The sequence below is a fragment of the Solanum tuberosum genome, unplaced genomic scaffold (genome assembly GCF_000226075.1).
Source record: "Solanum tuberosum cultivar DM 1-3 516 R44 unplaced genomic scaffold, SolTub_3.0 scf00244, whole genome shotgun sequence".
Taxonomy (NCBI): Eukaryota; Viridiplantae; Streptophyta; class Magnoliopsida; order Solanales; family Solanaceae; genus Solanum; species Solanum tuberosum.
Genome location: NW_006239181.1, coordinates 675,691 through 685,043, shown reverse-complemented (window position 1 = coordinate 685,043; position 9,353 = coordinate 675,691). Strand labels below are relative to the sequence as shown.

The window sequence follows — 9,353 nt, the reverse complement described above, 5'->3', positions numbered from 1 at the left end:
GGATGTAAAAAGTGACTTTTTGGAAAAAAAATTGAAATATTTAACCAAAATAATTTTTGTGTGTGGGGGTAGGTGTTGGGTGAGGTAAAACAAATCTTAAAGTTTGAAATATTTTTCAAAAATGATTTATAATTTTTTTATGTGTGGGTAGGTAAAAAAATATTTGAAATTTTAAAAATAGGAAAATTACAAAAAATCAATTTCTTGGATGGAAAGGGTCGGATACGGGGTAAGGTAAGAAAAAAAATATTTAAGGATGAAGTAGAATTTTGAAAAATATTTTTCTTAATTTTTAAAGATAAGTCATTTTTCTCAAATTTGACATTTAAGTCAACCAAACGTGAGAAAATTAGATTCTCTTTATACCAAAATGTATTATAATAATATTAGAATATGCTAACGGGACCCACAAGACATTTTTAAATTTTAACAACTATAGCTACCTCATGCAACTTCGATTCTCTTGGTTGTGTCTAATAACTATAGGTGTGTTACACAATTTTTGTTAGTTGTATTTCACATAAAATAATATTTTTTTCACTTAAATTTGTTCATAATAACTTTACACGCACCTTAAAAGTATTCTTTTGATATGTTAAAGGTGATATTTTACTATTAAAATAATAATCAATAAAAGTGAACGTAGAAAGTAGCTCGTTTTGCTATAAATAGGTGGAGAAAGATAGAGCTCCTCACTCAAAACTCAACAACAAAGAAAACAAGATAGAAAAAGCATTCATAATGGCTGCTCACAAAGTTAGCTTCATTGCTTGCCTACTTGTTCTTGGTAAGATTTTCTCTTTGTCTTTTTTTCTTTTTATCTTCTTTGATACATACAAATGTAGTGTTGATTTTCCATCATTAATTAACATATATTTGTTGTAGGGATGTTTCTTCTTGTAAACACTGTTGATGCCAAGGTGTGTCCAAGAATATGTGGTAATTTTGGGTATGGACTATGCCCACGTTCTGAAGGAAGTCCGGAAAAGCCCATATGCACCAATTGTTGCTCGGGGTACAAGGGTTGCAAATATTACAGTGCTAACGGAGATTTAGTTTGTGAAGGGGAGTCTGACCCCAGAAACCCAAATGATTGTTCCTATGAGTGTGATACACAAATTGCCTATTCAAAATGTCCTCGTTCTGAAGGAAAGATGATAATTAAACCCACGGGTTGTACCACTTGTTGCACCGGCTACCAGGGTTGCTACTATTTCGATCAAGAAGGTGATTTTGTGTGTGAAGGAGAGAGTCCTGAACCCAAGGCAGTTGCTTAAGTATTTCTAATTAATCGTTTGTTGCAATTTATTAGTAACAAATGTGAGCATTATATATGCTAATCTTTGTAATGTGGACGAGTTTAATGAAGCACTAGTTTCATATTACTTCTCAACTCTATAGGGAGTAATTTTTATTATTAAAATAATTGATTAAATAGGGGAAGCGTTTCAATTTTTTTTGGAAATAATTAGATTCTAGGGTTTTGGTGATTAAAAATCTGATTTGGTTTAGAATCAATTTGGGCCGCCTGATCATCATCTATGAAAATGATTTGAAGGATGGACATTTGTGAACCGTTGGATCAAAATAATCTGTGGGTGAGGTTGTGCTTCTTTCATTTTTCAATGACGTGGCAGATTCTGATTGGAGAAAAGAAAAGGTAAGGATGTTTGAGTTGGATGGGATTGGGTCCGTATTTGGGCCGAGTATTGAGTCAAATTGGGCCAGTTCTTATTTCGAAAATTTGATGATTAAATTGGGTCCTAAATACTTCACACTTTAAATTTTGAACTGGTTCAGATTTTTATTTTATTTAAAAAAAAAAAGGGAAACTGGTTTAGATTAAATTCGAATTTGATTTTTTTTAAATATTAAAAATATTAATGATTGTTTTTTATCCTAATTAATCTTCCAAAATATATGCACGAACTATATAACTATTATAGTAATTTAGTATACGTATTTGGCTTAATTATTGTAGGGGAAACTATTGATTTATTTCAAGTTATAATAATAGGGTTAAAAAAAAATGGATGCGCGCGCATATTTGAACCAAAGTATCAACATGTTTTGTGCGATTTTTTAAAAATAAAAGCAATTAATTATAATTAATTAAAATATTTGAAAATAAGTTAGAAGGTAGTTTTTTTAATTAGTGTTTAAAAATATGCGAACATAATTTGATAAATTAATCAAAAATAAGAATCTCTGTGATATTTCTTAATTATAAGAAACGAAATGTGCCAAAATTTAGTGTCAACAATACTATGTTTAATCGAGGTGTTTTGGGTTAGGCTCAAGTCTTGAGTAGAGATAAAGCTCTAGGTTGAGGGTGAATCTTGGTCAAGGTCGAAGTTGGATCCCAAATCAGGATCAAACCTCGAGGTTGAGTCAAGTCCTACATTAGGGCAGAGTCAGGAGTTGGATCCCAAATTAGGTTCAAATTATGAGTCAAGTCGAATCTCAATTTGAATTCCATACATAAGTCGGAACCTGATTCAAATCACAAATGTAGGTATGGGTTTGAGCGAAAAGTGGGGTAGGGCACGAGCAAAGCGTGTGTGCCGTTGAGGTGAATTAGTTGGTGGTGACATGTGTGATGAAGTTAAAGAGAGTCTTGAAAATTGTTTCTCTTCCTTGTTCCTACCAGACACACCCGATACATGTCTTAAAACTAATCAATTTGTCCAAATTTGCATAACATCATTTAGATTTCAAGAGACAACTACTTTAATTTTCTCCATGAATTTGAGAATCTTTAAGTTTATTCAAATAAATTTTACATAATTGGAAACTACATGAAAAGTAATATAAGTCGCAACACTTTGATAATTTAAGATATTAAAAAAAATATAAAAAAATTATAATAATAATAAAATTTATTTGAATCTTGAAATCCAAAAAATGCTACATAAATTAGTACATAAAAGTATTAAATTACAAATATTTTCTCAAAGTAAATAGTATTTTATATATTTTATTATTATTATTTATCACATATAATAATTATATATACTCATATTTTTATTTACCGCAAAATAAAGCTTACATTGTCCATTCACCACGGAAACAGTGTACTTAAATTGAGGAAAACTCAGTAGTCTCAGTAAGGCGAACAAACGCGCTTGCTCTCAGAAGTGTGAATGATAGCTAAGAAAATGATGTTCTTGAAATCGTCCGATGATATCTTGTCGCAAAATTCGTCCAGAATTTGCAATAAAAAATTATTTGGTGCTATCTTGAACTCGACAAATGGAGTTGCGTTGAATCGACGGAGAAGAAAACTACTTCTTACACATTAGGTTTTGCTTCTTATTTCTGGTTAGTAAGAAAAGTAGTAGTACTATAATATCTTTGACCGTAATACTTACAATGTTATGAAGAAAATCTACTCGGCAAGTCACAATATTGAACATTATCTTGATTTCTTGAAATTTTAAATTTGAAATCTCTAATTCACCCACCAAAAGGAGCAAATTGTTGCACATGCATGCCATATATATTCAACTTTATGTTCACAAATCAAGAAAGCCCCAATTTCTGAAGAAAATCTAGTCGGCAAGTCACATATAATACTAGCAATGTTTTGAAGAAAATCTAGTTGGCAAATCATAATATCGAATATTACTTGATTTCTTGAAATTTTAAAAAATTGAAATCTCTAATTCACCTTGTAACAATCACCAAAGAAGCACATTTTTTTCCCTAGGTAATCCAATTGAGATATCCCAGGTGCTGTTTCTTTTTGTATGCTATATGAGTGTATATATATTCAACTTTATGTTCAAAAAATCAAGAAAACCCAATTTCCATTAACTTGATTGATCCTGTAAATCCTCAAGGAAAGGAAAACGTTCCTCGTTTTTTAGATGACCCATGACCCACCTGATAACTGAAACTCTAAGTACTTTGAACTCATGTTATTTGATTAGTGTTATTGTATTGTATTTGTTATCTATTTCTCATGATCTTGATATTTTTTTTCTTATTAACATTATTATGTATTACACATGTGTTTGCTGATCCTATTAGCTACTTAACAAAGGAAAATGATGTTATCATATTGGAGGATTGCACATTCCTTTGGCTCTCCTATTGGAAGATGCTCAAGAACAACTTGGACAGGTCCAAATTTAAGATTGCTATTTCATTTCTTTGATAATATATTTTAAAAGTTTGTATGATTTTCATTCTGATTTTGAGATCACTTTATTACATTATAGAGTTGCACAATCCTTCAATCAGTCCTTTTGAAGATGCTTAAGAATAAATTGGTACGTCCAAATCTAAGCTTGATGTGATTTACCTTGCTATCATTGTTTCTTCAAGTTCGTATGATTGTCATTGTGATTTTTGCTGGACATTCTTTAGATATCAAAATATTTCACTAAACATGTTTATGAAGCTTGTTACAGTAGATTAATTAAGTGATTTATTGTACATTTTTTGCACCAACAGTAGTTGGCAGTGATGTTGAGACAAAGCAACAGTATTAACATATATTTTCTTATACCTTTGTTTAGTTCTTGACTTCTTTCATAATTCTGATTTGAATGATTTTACTGCTTATTGGCCACAAATAATAGATCTACCATCCCGGGCCCCACTTGTGGGATTTAACTGGATATGTAGTTGTTGTAATTTTTTGGGAGTAGAATTCTGTTTCCATAATTTTGTGGTGCATATAACTTCCATATGAAATTTGTGGTCTGTGAACTATTATCACCCAGATTTTGGAACCTTTTGTTGTCAGGTAATGATGAAAAAGAACTGAGAGTGTAATACACTGTAGCACTGGTGGGAAATTATACAGGAATTTTATATGGACTATGATCGATCAACTTGGGTGTGCCAGTTCTTTCTGCAAACAACAAAGTAAATAGTATTGTTTTTAATTCTAAATAACAATATTTACCACTAACGTTAGAGATCCTTAGCTTAACCATGTCATAGATTCGTCCCATGATTATAGCAGTCGTAGCATTATTTTGTTGTACAGTTCAATGCTTTATCATACTGTCTATGGTATTTTGCCATTGCTTTTTCATTTTCGGTATTTCCTTTTTTTCAATCTGCTTTGGACTGTTTTTTCTTGAGCTGAGGGTCTATTGGTAACAACCTCTCTACCCCTAAGGTAGGGGTAAGGTCTGCGTACACCCTATCTCTACCCTTCCAGAACCCACTTTTTTGGATTACATTGGATATGTTGTTGTTGTTGTTGATGAAATGTGTGATTCTATTTGTAAGGTACTCTCGAGGTCAAACTTCTAGAGCACGACAAATAAACATTTATTGTTCACACGTCTTCATAAAGAAATCCAATCAATGGTTAAATGAAGGGTCGTTTCTTTATTAATGATGAACACATCTTAGAACTAATCCTAATAATTATGGAACTAGCGATGACTTCAAAATTAATGCCTAGTAACTCTCTTGGGGGTGGGGGCAAGAAGGAAAAGGGAGTTACGACATGGTGCTCCTGCTATTTAAAGGCCTTTCTTCCCCTGATATGATCCAATATAGAGAAGACATGGATTTTGATAGTTCGTTAATGGAACTCCCAAAATCCTCATCAGCACTACCTTCAGAATTGCAAATACCGATTCGTATGCATAGCTCCATGCCAAGTAACAACAAAATTCAGCAGGTAATCAATACAATAGTGTCTAGTTTTCATGAGGAACTTTTTGCATATAGATACCGTTTGATTTAAGCTGAGATTTGTCCCTTTGGTTTCCTTGTATATGTAGGATGAAGATGAAAGGGACCCAAGGTTTATGCAATTGCTAAAAGAAAATCTCTCCTGTTTCTGGAATCGACAAAAGGAAGAAATTCTACGTGCAGGTGTTTTTTGGCTCCTCACACATGTTTACCTACAGAGACTTCTGATATATTCTATTCATGAGTAATCTAAGGATATTCTTAAGCTCTGGGCCATTTTAAGACCAGCCACGGCCCTCACATATATTGATTTTGTTAGAAGTATCTCGAATCATTGCATAAAGATATGTCATATATGGAAATTTTGAAATAATACATATGCTGCTGTTTTTTCCTGTTGATTTTACCTTCATGCAGCCGCTTCATTTTATCTGTAGATCCAAAGAGAAAACCTGAGATGCCCATTTCAAGGATCAGACGGGCTATGAAGTCAAATGATCAAGTAAAGGTATGTTCATGGCTCTGACTTATTCCATTGACATTAGCCGTGGTTGTAGCTTTTAATTTATTTTATTTTCTTCACTTGCTATTAGTTGGAACTTGAAACATTTGATTTACTACTTGTCTTATTAACTTTTATTGATCTGCTGTCTCTAACTGGGGAGTGGGTACTTCAATTTTTTAACCATTATTGGGAATGAGTAAATTCAGATGGTTAGCGCACATTCTACGGTTTTGCTTTCGAAAGCAATTGAGATGTTCATCATGGAGCTCACCCTTCGTGCGTGGATGCAAGCTGATCAAGGCAAATGCCGAACTCTGAAGCGTTATGACTTTGCTAGGGCCATAAGGGATGAAGAGCTTTTTGATTTCCTCTCTGACATCGTTCCACTCCAGACATCTAAGGTTGGTTTATATATTAGTATAGCTCTTCTGTATCCTGCAATACATATTTTGAACCATATATCTGAATCCCGACATGAATTTTGGAGCGTTTGTTAGTTTTCTTAAAGTTTAAAGTTCTAAAATAGGACTAGCTACAGTGCCAATTTCAGGTGCAAAAGGAGGCAAATGATGGCCAAGGAAATGACTCTAACCCAGCTTATCAGGTGGTTCAATCTAATAACATTTCAGTGAGTGCTGTTTGTTCAGGCAAATTTGTTGGTGTTGTTTATCCTAAAAAAACTATTAGGTGACTTAAGCTCAGAAAGTTGTACTCGTACTTCCTGCAAAATACTTCCTCTATATCTTATATGACACGTTACTGCTGAGAGAGTCAAAACTGATGTTTTTACTGTCTACCTATTTTGAATCCTAACTAGTGTAATTTAAATTTTGCCAAATGCCCTAAATAGCCCCTTAAACTTGGCACATTTTGTAAAATAAACACTCAAAACTTAGCAAGTGACTGGATACGCTTGAACTTGGCAGAAGTGTCTTATAGACACAAATGTATAACATGGTTGCGCCACCACTTCCACTCATAGCTTCTTCTAGATTCCTTCAACTCTTCCAACAAAGAGAAAAATACAACACAATAATGATTCTCCTTTTCATGTATCAATATTCTCGCGAAGGTGATGACAGAACTTTTATCCAAAAAAATTTCAATTGGGTTTGCATTGGAAAAATTACTCTGCCGGCAAATGAAGGGGAAAAATAAATCAGGAATACAGCTAAAGATTAAGACAAGGAGAAGACTCCATAATTATGAAGTGAAGGATGTCTCTGGTATGAGAAATGAGCGTACAGTACGGGGATGGGGAAATGGAGGGGATGATCTTGGGGTGCAGGGTTGCATTTCTTTATTCTTATTGTATTTATATTATTTTTTAGTTATGCTTATATTTTTAGACTATTTAACACAGTAGAAGCACGCACTTGCTCTTAGATGCACACACTTTTGCCTAGTTCTAGTGTCTATTTTTTCACAGACTAAGTTTGAGTGGCTATCTTACAAAACATATTAAGTTATTTAGCCTTAAAATTTTATGGAGTAGTACCTTTTTGTAGCCTCAAAATATTTAAATTTTATTTTGATCTAAATGAAGAGTCGGTGTTCAACTTCACAGAGATAATTACATATTTTGATCCATGTAGTTGAATCCTGCTATGAATTTTGGAATGTTTGTTATAGTTATCTTACAGTTTAAAGTACTAAATAACACTAGTTACAGTGCCAATATCAGGTGCAAAAGGCAAATGATGGCCAAGGAAATGAATCTCACCCAGCTTATCAAGTGCTTCAACCTAATAACATTCCAGTGAGTGCTGTTTATCCAGGCTATTTTGTTGGTATTGTTTATGCTAAAAAAACTATTAGGTGATTTAAGCTTCACAAAGTCGTACTTGTGCTTCCCGAAAAAATACTTCCTCGATATATTTTTTATTTATATGACATTATGACTATTTAGAGTCTAACCGATTTTTTCTTGTCTACCTATTTTGATTCCATATTGTTATCTTAATTTTATGGAGTAGTATGTTTTTTCTATTCTTTAAATATATAAAATTGTATTTCGATCTAAATGAGGAGTCAATGTTCAACTTTACATGGATAATTACATATTTTGATCCATGTATTTGAATCCCGCCATGAATTTTGGAACATTTATTAACTAACTACAGTACGAATTTCAGGTAGAAGAGGAAGCAAATGTTGGCCAAGGAAATGAATTTCACTCAGCCTGTCAAATGTTTCAGCCTAATAACATTCCAGTAAGTCTGTCTACCTATTTTGAATCCTAATATTTTAATTTGAATTCTACTCTGTGCACTTTACGTAGTCTCAGAATAGGTAAATTTATTTTGATAAAATTGAGAGTCAATGTTAACCTTCACACTGATTGTTAAATATTCTGATCCCCTATTCATCGATCCATCACAAATCATTGAGCATCTATTAATTATCTTGCAGTTTAAAGTACTAAAATAACACTAACTACCGTACCTGTTTCAGGTGGAAGAGGCAAATGATGTCCAAGGAAATAAATTTGACTTTGCTAATCGAATGGTTCAGCCTCATAACATTCCAGTGAGTGATAGTGACTTTCAACCGTACATAGTACCATGTAAACTTTATTCCAAATAAAAATAGCATATTGATCATCATAAAAAACAATGAGGTACAATGTATGCTCTTATCAATTTAATATCTTATACGTGGGCCATTGGTCATCATGATATTGACATTTTCTTCAGGGGGGAGGCTCACTAAGATAGCTTGCTTACCTGGGCCTTCGCTGCGCCTAGTCGTTGCACTACAAGTCAGGCTTGGTGCCCCCCATATATATATATATATATATATATATATATATATAAATAAATGAAATTTAAACTTCATAATGTCGTACTTGTACTTCTGACCGACCTCTATATATTTTATATGATATTATTACTACTTAGAGAGTCAGAACGATCTTTTGCTGTCTACCTCTTTTGTATCCTGCAATATTGTACTTCCTCTATATATTTTATATTTCCTCTATATATTGTATATGACACGATTACTACTCAGAGAGTCAAACCGATCTTCTCCTATCTACCTATTTTGAATCCTAAACTGTTGTAATTTTGTGGAGTAGTATCTTTTTGTAGTCTCAAAATATGTAAATTTTATTTTGATCCAAGTGAAGAGTCAGTGTTCAAATTCACACAAATATTTACATATTTTGATCCATGTATTTGAATCC

The 9,353-nt window shown here is 32.8% G+C and overlaps 2 protein-coding genes across 9 annotated transcripts in view; both read left to right on the top strand.

Annotated features, from left to right (window-relative positions):
• The first annotated feature begins 676 nt into the window (after positions 1-676).
• On the top strand, positions 677-1,385 carry LOC102579244 (proteinase inhibitor type-2-like). The gene is made up of 2 exons (XM_006357754.2): positions 677-787; positions 886-1,385. The coding sequence occupies exons 1-2, from the start codon at positions 742-744 to the stop codon at positions 1,275-1,277; spliced, it is 438 nt and encodes a 145-aa protein (XP_006357816.1). The 5' UTR covers positions 677-741; the 3' UTR covers positions 1,278-1,385.
• Positions 1,386-3,050: 1,665 nt separating this feature from the next.
• The window catches only part of LOC102605893 (nuclear transcription factor Y subunit gamma-like), an 11,252-nt gene continuing 4,949 nt past the window's right edge, over positions 3,051-9,353 (top strand). For 2 of the 8 annotated variants that reach the window (XM_015313612.1, XM_015313611.1), the window contains exons 1-11: positions 3,051-3,321; positions 4,033-4,125; positions 4,224-4,274; positions 4,754-5,647; positions 5,751-5,844; positions 6,099-6,169; positions 6,373-6,567; positions 6,699-6,794; positions 7,839-7,925; positions 8,290-8,379; positions 8,621-8,695. In XM_015313612.1, coding sequence (XP_015169098.1) covers positions 5,471-5,647; positions 5,751-5,844; positions 6,099-6,169; positions 6,373-6,567; positions 6,699-6,794; positions 7,839-7,925; positions 8,290-8,379; positions 8,621-8,695 — 885 coding nt within the window. In that variant the 5' untranslated portion in view covers positions 3,051-3,321; positions 4,033-4,125; positions 4,224-4,274; positions 4,754-5,470. The remainder of the gene's footprint in view (positions 3,322-4,032; positions 4,126-4,223; positions 4,275-4,753; positions 5,648-5,750; positions 5,845-6,098; positions 6,170-6,372; positions 6,568-6,698; positions 6,795-7,838; positions 7,926-8,289; positions 8,380-8,620; positions 8,696-9,353) is intronic. The other 6 variants (XM_015313615.1, XM_015313616.1, XM_015313614.1 and 3 more) reach the window with 6 other exon arrangements.